The sequence below is a fragment of the Muntiacus reevesi genome, chromosome 19, assembly GCF_963930625.1.
Source record: "Muntiacus reevesi chromosome 19, mMunRee1.1, whole genome shotgun sequence".
NCBI classification, from domain to species: domain Eukaryota; kingdom Metazoa; phylum Chordata; class Mammalia; order Artiodactyla; family Cervidae; genus Muntiacus; species Muntiacus reevesi.
This window is the reverse complement of record NC_089267.1, coordinates 39,429,064-39,450,104: the sequence shown is the minus strand read 5'-3', so window position 1 is coordinate 39,450,104 and position 21,041 is coordinate 39,429,064. Positions and strand designations below refer to the sequence as shown.

At 37.0% G+C, this 21,041-nt stretch overlaps 1 protein-coding gene across 3 annotated transcripts in view; it reads left to right on the top strand.

Moving 5' to 3' along the window:
- AFG1L (AFG1 like ATPase) overlaps positions 1-21,041 on the top strand; it is a 237,506-nt gene that overhangs the window by 103,998 nt on the left and 112,467 nt on the right. For all 3 annotated transcript variants that reach the window (XM_065911302.1, XM_065911301.1, XM_065911303.1), the window contains 3 exons: positions 7,353-7,454; positions 8,376-8,506; positions 17,610-17,709. In XM_065911302.1, coding sequence (XP_065767374.1) covers positions 7,353-7,454; positions 8,376-8,506; positions 17,610-17,709 — 333 coding nt within the window. The remainder of the gene's footprint in view (positions 1-7,352; positions 7,455-8,375; positions 8,507-17,609; positions 17,710-21,041) is intronic.

Sequence of the window (21,041 nt, the reverse complement as noted above, 5' to 3'; positions counted from 1 at the left end):
TTTCATCTTCCCAAACTGAAACTCTGTACCTATTAAACAATAATACCCCATTCTATAACCCCTCCCTCCCAGTCCCTGGCAACCAACATTCTCCTTCTGTCTCTAGGAATTTGACTACTTTCAGTTCAGTTGCTCAGTTGTATCCAGCTCCTTGCGACCCCATGGACTGCAGCATGTCAGGCCTCCCTGTCCATCACCAACTCCTGGAGCTTGCTCAAACTCATGTCCATTGAGTTGGTGATGCTATCCAACCATCTCATCCTCTGTGGTCCCCTTCTCCTCCTGCCTTCAATCTTCCCAACATCAGGGTCTTTTCCAGTAAGTCAGTTAGTTCCCCGCATCAGGTGGCCAAAGATTTGGAATTTCAGCTTCAGCATCAGTCCTTCTAGTCAATATTCAGGACTGATTTCCTTTTGGATGAACTGGTTGGACCTCCTTGCAGTCCAAGGGATTCTCAAGCATCTTCTCCAACACTTCAGTTTAAAAGCATCAGTTTTTTGGTGCTCAACTTTCTTTATGGTCCAACTCTGACATCCATACATGACTGCTGAAAAACCATAGCTTTGACTATATGGATCTTTGTTGGAAAAGTAACATCTCTGCCTTTTAATATGCTGTCTAGGTTGGTCATAGCTTCTCTTCCGAGGAGCAAGCGTCTTTTCATTTCACGGCTGCAGTCACCATCTGCAGTGATCTTGGATCACTCACTGCTACCTTAGGTACCTCATATAAGTGGGATCATATAATGCTTACTTATCCTTTTGTTCTGAATCATTTCATGTAGCACAGTGTCTTCAAGAATCATCCATGTTGTTCAATTCAGTTCAGTTCAGTTCATTCACTCAATCGTGTCCGACTGTTTGCCACCCCATGAATCGCAGCACGCCAGGCCTCCCTGTCCATCACCAACTCCCAGAGTTTACCCAAACTCACTGCCGTCGAGTCGGTGATGCCATCCAACCATCTCATCCTTTGTTGTCCCCTTCTCCTCCTGCTCTCGATCTTTCCCAGAATCAGGGTCTTTTCAAATGAGTCAGCTCTTTGCATCAGGTGGCCAAAATATTAGAGTTTCAGCTTCAACATCAGTCCTTCCAATGAACAGTCAGGACTGATCTCCTTTAGGATGGACTGGTTGGATCTCCTTGTAGTCCAAGGGACTCTGAAGAGTCTTCTCCAACACCGCAGTTCAAAAGAATCAATTCTTCGTCGCTCAGCTTTCTTCACAGTCCAACTCTCATATCCATACATGACCACTGGAAAAGCCATAGCCTTGACCAGACGGACCTTTGTTGGCAATGTAATGTCTCTGCTTTTTAATATGCTATCTAGGTTGGTCATAACTTTCCTTCCAAGGAGTAAGCGTCTTTTAATTTCATGGCTGCAGTCACCATCTGCGGTGATTTTGGAGCCCAAAAAAATAAAATCTGCCACTGTTTCCACTGTCTCCCCATCTATTTCCCATGAAGTTATGGGACCAGATGCCATGATCTTAGTTTTCTGAATGTTGAGCTTTAAGCCAACCTTTTCACTCTCCTCTTTCACTTTCATCAAGAGGCTCTTAGTTCCTGTTCATTTTCTGCCATAAGGGTGGTATCATCTGCATATCTGAGGTTATTGATATTTCTCCCAGCAATCTTGATTCCAGCTTGTGCTTCTTCCAGGCTAGTGTTTCTTATGATGTACTCTGCATATAAGTTAAATAAGCAGGGTGACAATATACAGCCTTGACATACTCCTTTTCCTATTTGGAACCAGTCTGTTGTTTCACGTCCAGTTCTAACTGTTTCTTCCTGACCTGCATATAGGTTTCTCAAGAGGCAGGTCAGGTGGTCTGGTATTCCCATCTCTTGAAGAATTTTCCACAGTTTATTGTGATCCACACAGTCAAAGACTTTGGCATAGTCAATAAAGCAGAAATAGATGTTTTTCTGGAACTCTCTTGCTTTTTTGATGATCCAACAGATGTTGGCAATTTATTTTCCAAATTTACTGGCATATTGAGTGCAGCACTTTCACAGCATCATCTTTCAGGATTTGAAATAGCTCAACTGGAATTCCATCACCTCCACTAGCTTTGTTTGTAGTGATGCTTTCTAAGGCCCACTTGACTTCACACTCCAGGATGTCTGGCTTTAGGTGAGTGATCACATCATTGCGATTGTCTGGGTCATGAAGATCTTTTTTGTACAGTTCTTCTGTGCATTCTTGCCACCTCTTCTTAATATCTTCTGCTTCTGTTAGGTCCATACCATTTTCTTAATATCTTCTGCTTCTGTTAGGTCCATACCATTTCTGTCCTTTATTGAGCCCATCTTTGCATGAAATGTTCCCTTGGTATCTCTAATTTTCTTGAAGAGATCTCTAGTCTTTCCCATTCTGTTGTTTTCCTCTATTTCTTTGCGTTGATCTCTGAGGAAGGGTTTTTTATCTCTCCTTGGTATTCTTTGGAACTCTGCATTCAGATGGGAATATCTTTCCTTTTCTCATTTACTTTTTGATTCTCTTCTTTTCCCAGCTATTTGTAAGGCCACCTCAGACAACCATTTTGCTTTTTTGCATTTCTTTTCCATGGGGGTGGTCTTGATCCCTGTCTCCTGTACAATGTCACGAACCTCCATCCCTAGTTCATCAGGCACTTGTCTATCAGATCTAGTCCCTTAAATATATTTCTCACTTCCACTGTATAGTCATAAGGGATTTGATTTAGGTCATACCTGAATGGTCTAGTGGTTTTCCCTACTTTCTTCAATTTCAGTCTGAATTTGGCAATAAGGAGTTCCTGATCTGAGCCACACTTAGCTCCCACTCTTGTTCTTGCTGACTGTATAGATCGTCTCCATCTTTGGCTGCAAAGACTATAATCAATCTGATTTTGGTGTTGACCATCTGGTGATGTCCATGTGTAGAATCTTCTCTTGTGTTGTTGGAAGAGGGTGTTTGCCATGACCAGTGTGTTCTCTTGGCAAAACTCTATTAGCCTTTGCCCTGCTTCATTCCGTACTCCAAGACCAAATTTGCCTGTTAATCCAGGTGTTTCTTGACTTCCTACTTCTGCAGTGCAGTCCCCTATAATGAAAAGGACATCTTTTTTGGGTGTTAGTACTAAATGGTCTTGTAGGTCTTCATAGAACCGTTTAGCTTCTTCAGCATTACTGGTCGGGGCATAGGCTTGGATTACCGTGATATTGAATGGTTTGCATTGGAAACAGAGATCATTCTGTTGTTTTTGAGATTGTATCCAAGTACTGCATTTTGGACTCTTTTGTTGACCATGATGGCTACTCAATTTCTTCTAAGAGATTCCTGCCCACAGTAGTAGATATAATGATCGTCTGAGTTAAATTCACCCATTCCAGTCCATTTTAGTTCGCTGATTCCTAAAATGTCGATGCTCACTCTTGCTGTCTCCTGTTTGACCACTTCCAATTTGCCTTGATTCATGGACCTAGCATTCCAGGTTCCTGTGCAATATTGCTCTTTATCCATGTTGTAGTGTGTCAGGATTTCATGCTTTTTTTAAGGCTAAATAATATTCTATCATTGTTTATACCAATTTTGCTTATTCATTCATCTACTGGCAGATGTTTGGGTTGTTCCCATCTTTTGACTGTGCATAATGCTGCTGTAAACATTGATGTACAAATGTTGTTTGAATCCCAGCTTTCAGTTGTTTTCTACATATCCGGAAGTGGAATTGCTAGATCACCTGATCATTTTATGTTTAATTTTTTGAGGAACTGCCGTACTATTTTCCATAGCAACTGCACCATTTTACATTCCTACCTATAATGTACAAGTTTTCCCATTTTTCCGCATCCATATCATCCAGTTTTTGTTTGTTGTTTTCATAATATCTATCCTAATGGATATGAAGTCTTATCTCATTATAGTTTTAACTCGCATCTTTGAAATGTTATTGAGTATCTTTTCACTGTAGGTTTTTTGGTATTTGTTCTTTATGAGGTCAAGGAAGTTTGCTAAGAGTTTTTACTGTGAATGCGTGTTGAATTTTTTCAAAAAATTTTTTCAAACATTGTGAAAATTATATAATCTTTAAAAGTTTTTAATGTGAATGTAGTTGATTTACAATGTTGTGTTCCTTTCTGCTGTACAGTGAAGTGAATCAGTTTATATATATATATACACCCACTCCTTTTTAGATTCTTTTTCCATATAGACCATTATAGGGTACTGAGTAGAGTTCCCTATGCCATACAGCAGGTTCTAATTGTTTTCCATTTTACATATAATAGTATATATATGGACTTCCCTGTTGGCTCAGATGGTGAAGGTCCGCCTGCAGTGTGGGAGACCTGGGTTCAATCCCTGGGTTCGGAAGATCCCAGCCCACTTCAGTATTCTTGCCTGGAGAATCCCATGGACAGAGGAGCCTGGTGGGCTACAGTCATAGGGTCTCAAAGAGTCAGACACGACTGAGGCAACTTAGTACACATGCACAGTATGTATATGTCAGTCCCAATCTCCCAGTTTATTCCTCCCGTCTCCTTATCCTCTGGTAACTCTAACTTTGTTTTCTATATCTGTGACTCTACTTCCGTTTTGGAAATAAGTTCACTTATACCTTTTTCTAAGATTCCACATGTAAGCAATATCATATGATATTTGTCTTTCTGTTGTCTGACTTACTTCACTCAGTATGATAATCTCTAGGTCCCTCCATGTTGCTGCAAAAAGGCATTATTTTGTTTTTTTTTCACTGCTGAATAACATTCCATTGTATATATTTATCACATCTTCTTTATCCATTACGCTGTTGATGGACATTTAGGTTGCTTCCATGTCCTGGCTATTTTAATAGTGCTGCAATGAACATTGGGGTGCATGTATTTTTTTGAATTATTGTTTTATCTGGGTATATGCCCAGTAATGGGATTGCTGGATCATATGGTAGTTCTATATTTAGTTTCTTCAGGAACCTCCATAATGTTCTCCATAGTGGCTATACCAATTTACATTCCTTTGAACAGTATAGGAGGGTTCCAGGATTATCTAATTTTTATATGTTGAATTTTATTGTGACAGGTAGTTAAACAAGTTACTTACATGCCAGCTTGATTCATTTGAAGTATTTTTTTAATTAAAAACTTCATTGAGATAATTATAGATTCAGATGGAGTTATAAGAAGTAATACAGAGAGATCTCTATGCACTTAACTCATTTCCCCTCTAAGGCAACATTTTGCAAACTGTAGTATAAATATCAAAACCAGGATATTGACATTGATTCAATTCACTGATCTTATTCAGATTTCTTCAGTTTTAATTATATAGTCATCCCTAGGTATCCATAGGGTATTGGTTCCAGTAGTCCTCAAGGATATAAAAATTTGGTAATATTCATGTCCCTTATATAAAATGGCATAATGCAGGAAATGCACTTGGCCCTCTGTATCTGGGAGTTCCATATCAGCTGTGCTGTACTCACTTAGGTGTGTGTATTTATTTCTATACAGTCTATCACCTATGTAGGTTCATGTATCCACTGCCTTAGTCAAGATACTGAACAACTGTATTACCACAAGAATTCCTTGTATTGCCCATCATTTTATAACCATACCTATTCACCCTCCATTTCTATATCCTGGCAACCACTAATCTGTTCTCCATTTCTAAAATTCTGTCATTTCAAGAATGTTATATAAATAAGAAACCTTGTAACTTTTTAAGATTGGCTTTCTCTTTTTCACTCAGCATAGTTCAGTGGATCATCTTTCAAGCTGTTGAATGTATCACTATCTCTGGAAATGGCTCATCTCACAGCTTTCTTTGCCTCCTGTCATGAGGTATCACCCTACATGTGAACAGCTGTTATTCAGCGAAAGACTGAAGAGTACCCATGTGTTGGTTTCTGGGGCTCTTTCATTGTATAGTTGCCTCCTCTCTGGCACTTTGCCTCGCAAATTTCACCTGCATTTTGGACTCCCACAGTCCTGATCTCTCAGCCCAACTCAGTTAGACCCGGGTATTTTACATGGATTCCCTCTTTCTGTGCAACAATCTGAAAAGTGCCTGCAAACTAAAATCTGAAGTGACATAGGGCTCATCTTCTTAATCCAGTTGTCTGCTGATGGGCAATTGGGTTGCTTCCACATCTGGGCTGCTGTAAATACTGCTGCTGTGAACACTGGGATGCATGCATCTTTTAAAGTTCGTGTTTTCATTCTTTCCAGATATATACCCAAGAGTAGAATTGCTGGATCATATGGTAGTTCTATTTTTAGTTTTTAAAACTGTCTCCATACTGTTTTCCATAGCTACTGCACCAATTTATATTCCCACCAACAGTGTACATGGGATGGTGGAAGAAGCCATGAGGATGAGAAACAAGACCAGCATTCCCTGGCCTGTCAGCTGGGGAATGCTGGGTGTAAAATGAACTTGATCACTTTCAGTGTCCCCAGAGCTCTGGGCTTTCTGTGAGGGAATAGGCTTCCTGTGCATGCCTTGTTAAATGCTCAGCCTGTTGATTCTTCAATTACTAATGTGATCATAATGATTAAAAGTTTCAGAGTGCTTACAGTTGGATAATTTAATTATAAAGGTTAACTGTATCTGAATTTCTTCAAGTAGGCCTCTTTCAAAGCCTATATTCTCAGCTTTTTAAAAATTATTATTTTCAGTTATCCAGCTCTAATCTACATCTGTTATTTATTTGCAGTTTTTATGTTAGATGCTAGTCTATATTTTCTTATTTTTCACTGGTGAATTTTCCATAGTGTCTAAGACAGTTCCACGGGCTTCCCTGGTGGCTCAGATGGTAAAGAATCTGCCTATGATGCGGGAAACCCAGGTTTGATCCTTGGGTCTGGAAGATCCCCTGGAGAAGGGAATGGCTACCCACTCCAATATTCTTGCCTGGAGAATTCCATGGACAGAGGAGCCTGGTGGGCTACAGTCCACATGAAAAGAGTCAGACATGACTGAGTGACTGACACTTTTTTTTCATGCTAAGTAAGGGCTGTTACTTATTTTATTTATTATTATTTTAAATAATAAAATAATTATTTTATTTATACTGGTGCCTTTCAGAAGAGAAACTAACTAATAAATAATCTGTAAATATTGCCAGTTTATGAACATAGTTATCTGGAAGAAATAGTCCCCAGAGTTCTAACTAAATGTTGTATTTCCTAAAAACAGGATTTTAACAGAAAAGAATATCTACATTTTATTTTTAGTTAGTTTAACATAAGAAATAAACACTCCTTAAAAAAAAAAGTAACATAGTGTTAAGTTTTCCAGTAGCAGAGTGTTGGTTCATTATCCCAAAGCTAATGAACAATCGTTAGGGCAATCAGTACATAGTGTTTAATAGTATTTTTTTTTTTAAGGTACAGGGAAAACAATGGTGATGGACATATTTTATGCTTATGTGGAAATGAAGAGGAAAAAACGTGTTCATTTTCATGGTTTCATGTTAGACGTTCACCAAAGTAAGTAGATGATCTGAAAGAAGTTTTTTTTATGTGGCCAAACACTGCAAAATAATTTTCCTCATTTTAAAGTTCTTAATCTAAAAAATTTGATTTTTGCTAAAAGTAAGATTTTATTTAGTTTCATTTGTTTTGTGCTATATTGAAACAATTAGTAATGTGTCCAGAGTTGGTCCTAGAGTCAAATTCATTCCTTCCAAATCAGAGAACAGAGGTTACTCTGTGAAGGCCAGACTTTTCCTCTGTCTACTAAGGATCAATGAGAAATGTTAAAGCCGCACCTGTCTCACCAAGGTGTTCTTGATTAGGCCGTTTCCTCTGTGTCACCTTAGCATGTAGGCATTCAGTTTGTTCTTGTATGCATGCTTTATTGCTTTGTCAGTATTCTTACATTATTTCATCTTTGCCTTATTTGTTTACCAGCCATACTGTAACCTCCTCAGGGCAAGAATATTGTACTATTCTTTGAATACTTTCAGCATTCAGTAACATAGTGAATAAAGTGGGACTTGCTGGAAGTAAGGAAACATCCTGATTAGACGTGCCAGACATAGAGGGCAGGAGGACCTCTGGTGCCTGCATCCCTGACGTTCTCAGGGCTAAGATCCATCTGTTGATCCTTCAGCTACCATCTAATCATCTGTTCTGTCACTGTGTCATCTCCAAAGTGGCTGAACAGTGGAGGTGGAATGACCACAGAGTGTCCTTACAACCATGGGAATGTAGTAATATGCGAACAACTTATTTTGAGGTAGAGAAACTGCAGCCAGCCTTAATAATCATATTTGCTTATATGTGAAATTTAAACTTCATTTGTATATACACACTGTTTCATTTAGAGGTTTAAAAAGTGTGTACTTAGTTGTCTAAAATATACTTTTAGTACAGTATTTGATTTGTGTTTAATTTCATCCATTTAAGGGATACACCGCCTTAAACAGAGTTTGCCAAAGAGGAAACCAGGATTCATGGCTAAATCATACGATCCAATAGCTCCTATAGCTGAAGAAATTAGTGAAGAAGCATGTCTTTTATGTTTTGATGAATTTCAGGTAAGGTAGAGCTGTTTCATAGATGTAGAATGGTATACTGAGTGAAGTGTGAGTATTTCAATTCTGTTCCTCATTTTATCAGTTTTTATAAATTGATTTAATACTTTATCTCTTACGACTTTAATTTTATTATCTAGTCCTTGCATCAGCACAGCATGACTTGCACAGGGCAAATTGACCCATCTGCTTTTGTATGGCCAGTGAGAAAAGAAAGATTTTTATATTTTTTTAAAAAAGGAAAAGAGGACTTTGCTGGTGGCTCATTGGTAAAGAATCCACCATCCAGTGCAGGAGAGGCAAGTTCTGCCCCTGGCCTGGGGGGGTCCCACATGCTGTGAGCCTGCGCTGTGAGCCTGGAAACCTCAGCTCTCAGCTCCTGAAGCCCATGCACCTGGGGCCTGTGCCCTTCCACAAGAGAAGCCGCCGCAATGAGAAGTTTGCACGCTGTGACTGAGCATAACCCCTGCTCACCACAAATGGGGAAAGACCTGCACAGCAACAGAGACCCAGAACAGCCAAAAATAAAGAAATAAATAAATGAAGTTATTAAAAAAAAAAAGAACGAAAATGCATCAGACAGCCTATACTGCTGGCAAAGCCTGAAATGTTTACTATTCTTCCTTTTGTAGGAAGCTTGCCTACCCTATATTCTAATCAATGGATTCACATTTCCCCTACATCATGATGTATGGGAAGTAATATTATGATTACAAAATAATGTCTTTAAAGATATTTAAAGTTTTTTTTTAAGTGTTATATAAAAAATAAGGGATTCACACATCTCATTTAAGCCACATCACTTATCTGTGATGAAGGAAGGGAATTGCTCGAGTTGAAATTTTAAAGTTTGTTCTGGTTTTAGGATTTGAAATTGTGCATTTAAGTTGGTAATACGTTATTTCCTGGTCTTTATTTATTATGAGAGCGATTATCGCATCAAGGCAAACAATGTCTTATGCTTATTCTGTGTCCTCTGTATCCTTCTGTATCCCAGTGTTAACAATAGTAGTGATAGTAAAAATAACAGCAACAATAATAATAATGATACAAGATTCTCTAGGTTAAGAATTATTTTCTCTTTATTTGACTGTTCTTTTTGGTAGTTCTGAAATGTTTTTTCTAAGATGCTTACCATAAGTGCAATTGATTATTGGAATGAAAATAGAAAAATCCATGAGTACTGAATATAAGCTTAAAATAAATCCCTGAGTACTGAAGATAAACTTAAAAACAGGGCATCACATCCAAAACTTTTGAAAAAATATTTCTGGACCCGAGTGCAGAAACTCCTGTGTCTGATTGCCTAGGATAAAGGCCCAGAGAACTTTCAAGAGTAGGAGACTAACATTAGTTATATGCCTACCCGTGGCTCAACTGGTAAAGATTCTATCTGCATTGCGGGAGACCTGAGTTCAATCCGTAGGTTGGGAAAATCCCCTGGAGAAGGGAATGGCTACCCACTCCATTATTCTGGGCTGGTGAATTTCATGAACTATATAGTCCATGGGTGTCTCAAAGAGTCGGACATGACTGAGCGACTTTCACTTTTCACTTTACCTCAAGGCAGGCCCTGTGTGACTCGTGCATCTCATCTAAGCCTCACAATGTATTTGTACTGAAGTGAGGAAATTGCCCTGGTTGAATTTTAAAGTTTCTTCCAGCTTTAAGATTCTCTGAAATTATGCATTTAAATTGGTAGTGCATTATTTCCTGTTTGTCTGTGCGAGTTAGTGGGTAGATCTATGGCCAGGGTGCCTTTATCCCAAATGAGGCAAGTAGGTCTCCTCTAGCAGCTCAATACACACAGCTCACAACCGTCTCAGTTTATGATAGAGGAGAAAGGAGAATTTTTTTTTTACCAGGAATGGTGTTACACGGAACCATCTGGGGAGGAGGAGTTTTTACCGCTTTCTCCCTTCAGTTGTATTCAGACAGCCTGGCACTCACATTCACCCGTTGTATTGTAGAACTACAAAGGTCTTCAGACGAAGGCTTATGGAAAGAGATGTTCCTCAGCTGCTCTGAAGAGGTACGCTGAGTACAGGAGTGTACTACAGAAAGAGGAGGGCCTTATTTAGTTCTAAAAACAGCGCTGAGTTAAGTTATGTGGCCTTCAACAAGTCAGTGATGAGTCACTGAAGGCCATCTCTCTTGGTTTCTCATTATGAGTTTTAACCAAAATATCTCTAAACAAAATTGAATCGACAGAGTTAAATTTTTTTTCCCCTTAGAAACAGAAGTCTTATTGAAACAGGGAAGCCAGTGATGTGAACAGAGCACTACTTCTGTATCTTACTTGTGTTGTGTCAGCTTTTTAAAACAAAATAAACTTTTAGGTACACGACTCTCAGTACTTTCTTTTGCCACAGTTATCAGGTATTCAACATGTTAAATTTTTGATTAAAGGTATTGAAATTAAAAATTTTAAAGTATATTATTACGCAAACTTTGTTAAGTAATTCATGGCTTACAAAGTGTCCTTACTTCACTTAATTCTATTAAATAGTTATTCTGCATGATGGAAATAACTAATAGAATTGGCAGGACCATTGACAGGACTGTTTAAGAAAGTTAGGAGAAGATAAAAATCTGGTTGTGCAAAGGAGATCCTGAGAAGATTTATGCCAAGCAGGGCCAAATTACTCACTACAGGTACAGTGCTGAGGGTCCATCGTACTTTTAGGGGCCCATGATGATAACTTCTTTTATAATTTGGAGAAGAAATGAATATATCAATAATGAATCCAGCCTGTATCTGTCTGTATCTGTACTATATTTGTTTATACCAACACAGTTATAAAATGCAGTTTATATGTATATGATGTATATTTATATATATGTTTAAATAAATTTATACTTTAATTGAGAAAGGTCTTCTGAAGGTTAAAGGGCCCATGAAAATCATATTGCCATCCTGATAGTGAGGTCCTAACAGAAACCTGTCTGATTGCTGGGTATTCTCTATTGAGTTCAAATTTTAGAAGATTGATACATGGTTGTGAAGAAGGAAACAAAAGCAGCTATCTATCATGATGAATCAAGTATTATAAATGAAATGTAAGGCAACAGAAAAAATTTTTCAAATTATATATTAAGGGAGATCAAGAGGGAGACAGACCCCTTGCTTATAAAAGGTTGCTTGCTAACAAAGAGAAAGTGAATGCGATGGAGCAGTCTGTCATCTCCTGCCTTATCCAGAGTTGGTTCATTCATTCATTCACTCATTCACCCCAGTTGTCTTAAAGAGGTTTATTCCTTTCTATAGGACCCTATCTGTCCCACAGTCATATGGATCATGTCAGGACATCCGATCCATGAGTAGCTAGTCTACAAGCTTGTCAACACCCATGGACTTGCGTGGTGTGGCCTAGTGATTAAGTCAGTCATATACTTTTTCTTGTGTATTTGAACTAAAAGGTACAGAGGGAAGTTCCCACTTAGTAATGAGCCAGGAACAAAGAGATTTAGGAAGTAGCTGAATCACATTAGCGGGAGGAGTACCAGGGTCCTCCCTAGACAGCTGCTGAGCTCTCCAGAGTGACCTGTAATTTCAGGCCAATTTCCAGCACCAGTTCCCAGGAGGTGCTTTCAGTGCTATTTCATCCTGGGATCTCAAGTATAAACAACCTATTTCCTTTAGTTGAATCTCCTGTTTCTTGCAAAGAGTTTTGATGAGAAAGGAACTATTCATGTCTTGCTTTTATCTTCTGTGTTGAAAAAAATTTTCCTGTGATCTAGAACAGCTAGAGTGAATAGAAGTAAAGTAATGTGAGGAAATGTCATCTTCCTTAATATCTGTTATTTCTAATGGGAGGAGGTTTACCTTGATGAGCCAAAGCCCAAGAAAAGCAAAGAGAAGAGGTATATATTAGGATGCTTTTGGCTGCAGGTAACAGAAAACCCAACTTAAAAGGGCTTAAACTCTAAGGCAGGATATATTATAAGATGGGATTATAAGGCGGGAGAAAGGAATGGCAACCCACTCCGGATTTCTTGTCTGGGAAAGCCCAAGGACAGAGGAGTGTGGCAGACTACAGTCCATGGGAGTCACAAAAAGATGGACACGACTGAGTGACTAAGACTTTCACTTTTCAAGATGGTGTCATCCCCCTTGCTCAACCCTCCGCTGCCCCCGCTTCCTCTCTAACCTTATCGCCCTTACTTTCAGACTCACTGAATGCTCCCTACTTTTTCCAATCCTATTTTCTTCATAGATTAGGGAACCGTAGTTAATGGCGGTTTTTATACCAAATGCTTGTTTCTCACCAGAGTTTTGAAAAAAAATATGCACAAAGGCAACAGAACAAGACTGAAAAACAACTTGACTGCTTTTATTTGCTCCCGTATTTCAGGGTAGCATGCTAGTATGGTAGCGTTTACCCTCTTCCCTTGAGCAACATTGGTCTGAATGTCCTAGAGTGAAAAATGTTAATAGTCTTGCTCTTTTGTTTTCCCTGCGGTACCAAACCTGAACCTTGGAGCTTACCACTGCATGCAAGGAAAGACTAGTATTTGCATATACCTTTTGGAGAAAAGCCAGGAAAAGCGAGCATATAAGGGCAAGAATGAAGGCAGAGTTGATCACTGAGCAGAGCCTAGATTTCCTAGTTTCAGTATCCTGTGGACTATCTTCCCCTGGTCTTAGAAGAGCTCCTTCTAGCACATCAGAACTGGGTTAACTGCCAGTTCAGGTATCTACTTGTCTTCCTTTTCTAAAAATCAAGAGGGTAAAATGATAATTCAGAGTATTGCTGCACCAGCGCTCTGACCCCAGCGTCTGTACAGTTTGGAACAAACAAGCCAAGCCTTTGCACTTTCTGCTTGGAATGGCCTCCCCTACATGTCCATCAGCATACTCTCTTACTTCTTCAGATCTTTGCTTAGTTACTTAACAAGGCCAATGCCCTGTTTAAAAATACAATTGACTCCCACACTTCTAAAGCCCCTATCCTTTTTTTTCATAACATTTATTACCTCTGACATATATCTACTTATTTATTGTTTACTACTTATTATACATATTTCTCTACAGAAATGTAAACTCGAAGGTTGTTTTGCTGATTGATGTATCTCAAATGTCTAGAACAGTGCTTCAGTATAAATGAGTGAACAAATAATAATGAGTGAGCAAATGAATGAATAAATCTTAGTATCAATTAATATCTACTGAAGTTATTGAAGTAGTCCCCCAACTAAGCCCACTTCCTTCATATAACAACCTGCATTTTTTCCTGTCAATGTTCTGAATTATCTTAGCATTTTTGTTCTAATAGGTGAAAAATGGGATCTCATTGTTTTAATTTTATTCTTTTAAGTAATAATATGGTTTGTCTTTTCTGTGTCTATTTGCTTACTGTTAAATCCATCTTTTGTGAACTAACTGTTGGATTCAGTGACTATTTATTTATTAGGGTGCTTTTATTCTATTAGTATATGCTGTAATAATATTAGCTATTGTTTACTGAGTATTTTCTATGTGCCTGTCTTCCTAACTACTGTACTATGCTATGTATCATTCCATCTACAGCTAAAATTCTATACAGTTATATATAAATCATATGGTCTTATCCTAGCATACATAACATATAGAGGTAATAGTCATAATGAACATTTCTTGAGGATTTACTATATGTATCATAATGATTTTGCAAGGTAGTTGTTGTTACTGCCTTTATTGGATTGATGAGAGAATTAAGGGTCAGAGAAGTTAAGTTACTTTTCCAAGGTTACAGAGCTGGTAACTCAGTTTGAATCCATCATCAGTGCTCTTATTCACTAGTAATAAAGGCTATGTTGTATGTTCTCTTTGCTATATGTCTTCTATATGTTTAAATATATAGACCTAGAACTAGGTGGGCTTTTAGAAAATCTTTTAATGATAGAGTGTAGAAATTATCCTTAAGCTCAGTAAGCCTAGTACATACATTGCTGATTTGCTAGTGCAGAGTTTTTAGGCACTTTAATCTCTATGACAGTGTGTCTGCAATCACCACTTCACTCTTAAAATTGAATCCTATTACTGGTCTTGATTTTTAACTAGTTTTTATTGACTATTAGATGGTGTTAATTAATATAATATTTATTTTATAGAAGGATGAATAGGAACAATTGCTGCTTAAAAACAATAATATATTCTTTTCTCTTAAATTTAGGGCTTTTTTAAGATTATGTTTTGGTAGCATTTGGATTACATTTGCAGAAGGTCAGTTTTACCAAGCGTAGTATTTCAGTTTTACCTGTGTTATCAAATACACTGTTCTTGTTTGAGAGATTTGTCTGGATAGAGTATTTTTATGTGTTTTAATTACTAATTACTGAAATAAAAGAATAGGTTTTCCTTAAAGTTTTCTTTAGGGTCTTCATTATATTCTCTTTGAATATTAATATTTCTTGTTAAGCCATTTATGATTCTGAAGATATCAGAATACTGAAGGAGACTGAATTTTTAAAAAATGTTTTCTTATGTTTCTTTTAGGGACACAGGATAGATATTTTACTAATATGGTCCCCCCCCCAAAAAAAAGAATTCTGATGAGCAGAATATCATGCAAAATTCTCCTCTATAAGCTATCAATATCATTTAAAAAATAGTTTTGACCGTTTTTATAAAACAGGAAAGCTATTAAAAACTGCTAATAAAAAATAGGTGCTTATTTTTGTGCTAATACTAATTACTAATAATGCATGCTTATGTTTGTCACTCATTACATGGCCCTGTACCAATCAGTAGATGACTGAGACTCGAGTACTTACACATGTAAATTAACCATTAGATTTTTTTTTTTCCTTTTTTTTACTTAAGTGAGTCATGATGGAAAGCAACTCTAGGTCATAAAAAAATCTTTTCTCTTTAATGCTAATGAAATGTCTCCACTCTGTATTAGCAGACTACCCTTAGTGGTAATCTGTAGCCTTCTCTTTTGTTCCTGGTGGTAATGAAATGCTGGGTGATGAAAAAGCTCGCTCTTCAAGAATGTGTGGCCAATTGTCTTCTGTTCACTTATACTGTAAAATTACTGTTCCCCAGCAAAGCTGAACAAGTGCAAGGACAAGATCAAAAGAGTATGCATTGGCACCCGGCTACACCAAGTGACTCCTACTTTATTAATTAGCCATAGCTTCTCCAAGTTAATTTACTCTGCTAGAGCAAAAACATTCTGTAATACAAAAACAACAAGTTATAATTCAACCACCAGTCCTTATTGCTTGCTTTTTCAACTTTCAGTTTAAACCTTTGCACAGTGTTATAAGCTAAATGTCCCTTCACTTATCTGAACCTTAGGGCACAAAAGCTATTTTAATTTTTTCAAGAAAATCAGTGAGATAGTCAAATAATCATTTTTATTCTCTAAAATTGGGTGATTTTAATTAATAACCATTCTTTTAAAAAGTCAGTGTATTGGGAATCCAATTTAAAAGTGCAGTTGCTTCTAAAATTTGCAAGCTTGTTCTGTCCTCTCATCAGAAATGCCACTGGTGTTTAAGCATTTGAAAAGGGCCTTCTCTGTGAGTGTTTTGGCGGAAGCAAAATTTGACAGTGATCCTAAGCTCCAAATTAAATAATATCAGTACCACTTTCCTTTTCATTTTAATCACCACTTTGTAAGTTCCCTAAGTCTTTTTAATTTTTTTTAGTTAATGGTTTAAAGTTAAAGCCTGAGACAGCAAAAAAAAAAAAAAAAAAAAAAAATCTGCACATTCCCATATCCTGGTTTGATTTGGTTTTGTTCAGGTAGGAAGGAAATAATTAAACTTTTGAGTGAGATATCAGCTGAAAGAGAGAAGTGATTTAGACTTCTGTCACCCAGGTTGTTGTTAGTTGTATTATAACCATTTAGTTGGTCACTTTTACTATTTTGGTCTAATTTGAAAGAATGTCACTAGTTTCTGTGTATTTTAGCCTGGTTTAAAAATAACAGTGTGATATATATTGTGTGATATATTTTTGTGAATATAAAATAAGTTTTATTGAGAGTACCTAAAATGTGCTGTTAAAGGAAGATCAAAACATTTTTACACTGAGAGTATCCAGAACTGTGTTGTTATATTCATAGGGTAAGGTGTAATAATTAATATCAACCTTCATTATATATTTATTTGTGAAGTCAACTTCCTTCCCTCCCTAATTTCTGTATTTCTTTGTGATTTTAAAAAGCTTTAAAAAAATTATCATTAAGATTGCTTGTTAATTGTGGATTTAAAAAATAATCTTAGAAATTATCAGTGGTCCTATTATCTCTGTAACTTAGATGAAATAGTTTTATCTGCATTGTTTATTTCTGTTTTAGTCAGAAGCTATTTTTTTTCTTTCAGCACCATGTTAACCATTCTTATAAGGTTGGTTTTTTTGTTTTTGGTTTTTTTTTGTAGAAGGAATATTTGTGTTTGCGAAGGTTAGCAGAGGCTGGCTGTGCTGGAAATGACTGCAGTGCCTTTTGATTATTCATGGACAGTAATAGAAGGCACTTAAAAAGAACAATGAAATTGCTTATTTTTGTGATGGGCCATCTGTTGAATTGTTTTGTGCAACAATTGCACAATAGTATCTATGTCATATCATTCTATTTTCAACAGCAGCTGATTTTGTCTCACAGGCTACTTGTCCTTATTTCTAAAGTCCCATGACCATTTAAAGTCACCTTTTCAGGGACTTTTTGCCAAAAAGGTGCTAGAAATCTCAAACAGCCTGTGTTTTTTTTTTTTTTTTCTCTCTTTTTTCCTCTCTCCTCTTTATTTGGGGACAGAGGCTGTAATGGGAGTAGGAGGGGAGTAGGAGGGGGGAGTTGGTTATGTTAGTTCTAATTAGTTAGATTTCCTAAATGTTTAGGACAATTATCTGTGCTTTCCACCTGTAGTTCTATGAAAGAAGTTAACACAGAATCATTTAATAATTTGAGTAGAAATGATAGACTTGCAAAAAAGAAGAGTCAAGTTTAACCGACTACAGTCTTTCATGCTTTTAATTATCTACTCTTTTCTTCATGATAATTAGAATTTTTCTCTTGGAATTCACTTCCATATTAAAAAAAAAAAGATGAGCCATTAGCAAATTTGTTAGAGCAGAAGTGAAATTAAAATAAAACAAATGTGTTGCTGTCCATAGGTCACTGACATTGCTGATGCCATGATTCTGAAACAGCTTTTTGAAAATCTGTTCAAAAACGGGGTCGTCGTTGTGGCAACATCCAACAGGCCACCGGAAGGTAAAAACAAACATTGTGCTAGTCTTATCCAATTAGATGGAAATGAACAAGCTTTTAAAAATTCATAATTTTGTGCTCATTTTATTATGTTAATAAATCTGATGACTTTGTTTTATCCTAAGTTTTATAAGTAACTTAATTTGAAAAATCAGTCGGTATTTGTATTTGAAAATGTTTTAGCAAGCTAAATCCAGGTGATCTCCTGTGTTTGATGCACTTGCAGTTTTTCTCTGAGTATTAGATATGCATATTAAAAATACTGGCCTTTCTAACTGCTTTTTATGGGTCATAAAAGAAACTCAGTGAAATGAAAGGAAAAATTCCTAATTGAATCTTGGGAAAAGACTTAAAGTTTGCCTGCATAAGTGGTTTCTGATACTTCATTTATCATTTCTGAAAAAGCACTTGTGGCTTATTAGGACATTGTTTAAGAATTAAAATATAAGAATATATAGATAAAAATAGCAAGTTAAAATCTTGTATCTTTCAGCCCATCATGTGGTCAATTGAAGTTTGAATACTACCAAAAAATAGTATTTTATGTATTCTTAATTTTAACATCTGACTGGAATGCTATTATACAGATATCTGCATGGTTAAGTCCTTACCTCTTTCAGGTCTTTGCTCAAAGGTTATTTTGCCAATGACACCTAGACTCATTTCCCATTTGACTCTACAAACCATCCCATTTCCCCTAGCACCGCTTCTTCTTAGCTGCTCTGTTCTTTTTCATGTAGCATTTATGATCTACCATGTATCTTATTTATTTCTTTTACTGTCTTTATAGTTTATTATCTGTGCTTTTACAGGATGCAAAAGCTTCAGGAGGGCAACACCTTTTACCTCTTCTTTTCACATATATATGTATTTTAAGCACCTGAAACAGTGCCTTGCACATAATTGGATTTCAGTAAATAGTCTTAGACCGAATGTTGAATAAATGTGTGTTTTTAAAGGTTCTCTCTGCAGTGTTGAGAATAGACTGTGGGAATGAGATTTTCAAGGTTGGAAGTAGGGAGACCATTTAGGAGATGACTGTAATAATCCTGAGGGTAGATGATGGAGCAGTAAAGGTGGTGAGAGTAGTCAGGTTTTGTAGGCAGTCAGAAGGATTTACTGATGGAATGAATGTGGGTTATTAAAAAAAGATCAAGAATGGCTCAGATTATGACCTGAGCAATTGGAAGGATAACTTGGCTGTTTACTGTGATGGGGAAGACTATAGGAAAAGCTAATTTGGGAAGGGAGGTGGTTCTGAGGTTTCTATGGTTATGAGGCAGATGCATATAAATTTGGATTTCAAGGAAAGGTTTGGACTGGAGATAGAAATTTGGGAGTCATCTGTCCTAAAGGAAGCTGATAAGAGCAGCCAGTGAGCAGGAGAGCCAAGAGTATGCTGAGCAAGGAAAAGGAAAGTGGTACAAAAAAGATGGATGATCACCTTTGTTAAATGCTGCTAGGAGGTGAAAAATGAGGTTGAGAGTTGATCACTGGAGTTGGTGACATGGAGCTCATCACTGAGCCTGAGAAGAGCAATGTGATAGTGTGAGTTTTTTGTTTTGTTTTTTTTTAATTGTCATGTCACATTAATGACTCATAGCAAATTTGTGATCTACTTATATGCCCAGATATTACTGTGTGAGCAGCTGTCAAACTAGCTCTCTTTCTCTATTTTTGTAGTTGATCTCTTTTTTCCTATTTCAGCTTATTAATTTGTCTATGTTGTTCCATATTACTGATTTAGGTTGATATTTTTTGAAGTATGATTCTAACATTATTTTTAGCTACCCCTACTAGCTTAAGACATTTATAAGCTTAGTAATTGTGCTTCTGTATCTTCAGCTGTTCATTAATTAAAATGTGTAAATAGGGTTAGGCCAAGTTTAGATTCTTCTCATATACCACTAGATGCCTTATTTTAGGGAAACATTAATTAGTTCATCAATACCTTAAGATCTAGTTATTCAAACAATTATAGTTATATGTAATCTGTTACACTATAGAGAATTATGAATGATTTTTCAGATGCATTTATTAAAATCCTTATAATGTCCTATATCTCATTCTTGTGATTTACTAGTGTAACAGCCCTATGAGACAAGGCAATGAGTTTTTTTGTATTAGATCATCAATGGGGACAGAAGGCTTGACTCTCCTCCTGCGACTTGTTGACTTAACAGTATCTTCAGCATTACCTTTAGGCATTCAGGATAAGCTATGTTCATAAAGAAGGTGCTTGAACAAGCTTGGAATGACTCTCCAAGTAAAGACTGCTGAGAAGAAAATTGCAGGTGGCTGCTCAAACTACTGCAGTGTATAAACTGAGGAAGGACAACCACAGGAAAGGCTAGGAACATTCTGGAGCTCATAGCTTTGTAGGAATAAACAAAGTCACAGGCCCACTACGGAGCCGTCCCTATGAAGGAAACTGAAGGTCCAAGATGCAGGATTCCAAAAATTGATCATTAGCCACAAATCTAAAGAAAGCTTTTTCTAAATATGAACCTAGATGGGATGCTTAGCATACACCAGGCTTTTTAACCATGGCAGACAATCAGTCATCATAAGTAATTTACTATTTTAATATAAAGAAGATGGAATGTATGTTATATATATATATATGCCATCTCCTGATGGTATGTGTGTGTGTGTGTTTCTTCATGACTAAAGAAACAAGACTTAGGAAGATTAAGTTTGAATCTCAGGCAAAGGTAAATGTGTAGGACAAAGAATGGGTCAGTGGTTGCCAGGAGCCTGGAGTGATGAGGTGTTTGACTACAAAAGGCCAGCACCAGAGAATTGAGGGGGAGTTTGAAACTGTTTTGTATCCTGATTGTACTGGTGGTTACATGTGTTAAACCTCATAGAAGTGGACAACAAAAAAGTTAGTTTTCCTATTTATAGATTAAAAAGAAATCCCATGGATGGTGGGTGACAGAACAGAGGCTAGAATGAAGGTTTTGTGACTCTTTTGACACATTGTCCTCTATCTTTCCTTCTTGTTGGTCACCACTGATCTTTGTCTACCCCATCCCAGATACAGTATGTTCTTTTTTCCAGCCATCAGAATGCATTCATCTTTTTCTTTAGGTTACTGCTTTTAATCTACAGCCTCTGGATACTTATTATTTTCAAAATAGCTTCTGCTTATTCTCAGAGTGTTATGCAAGGTGGGAGAAGAACCTTCTTGGCAGAGGGTTGAGGCAAAGTCCAATGATTGGAGAGAGAATGACCTGTTTGAGGAACTGGAAGATAGCCAATGTGGCTAGAATGCACTGATGAAGGGGAAGTAGTATACAGTGAGGTACAGGATGAATCTGGAGAAGTGAGAG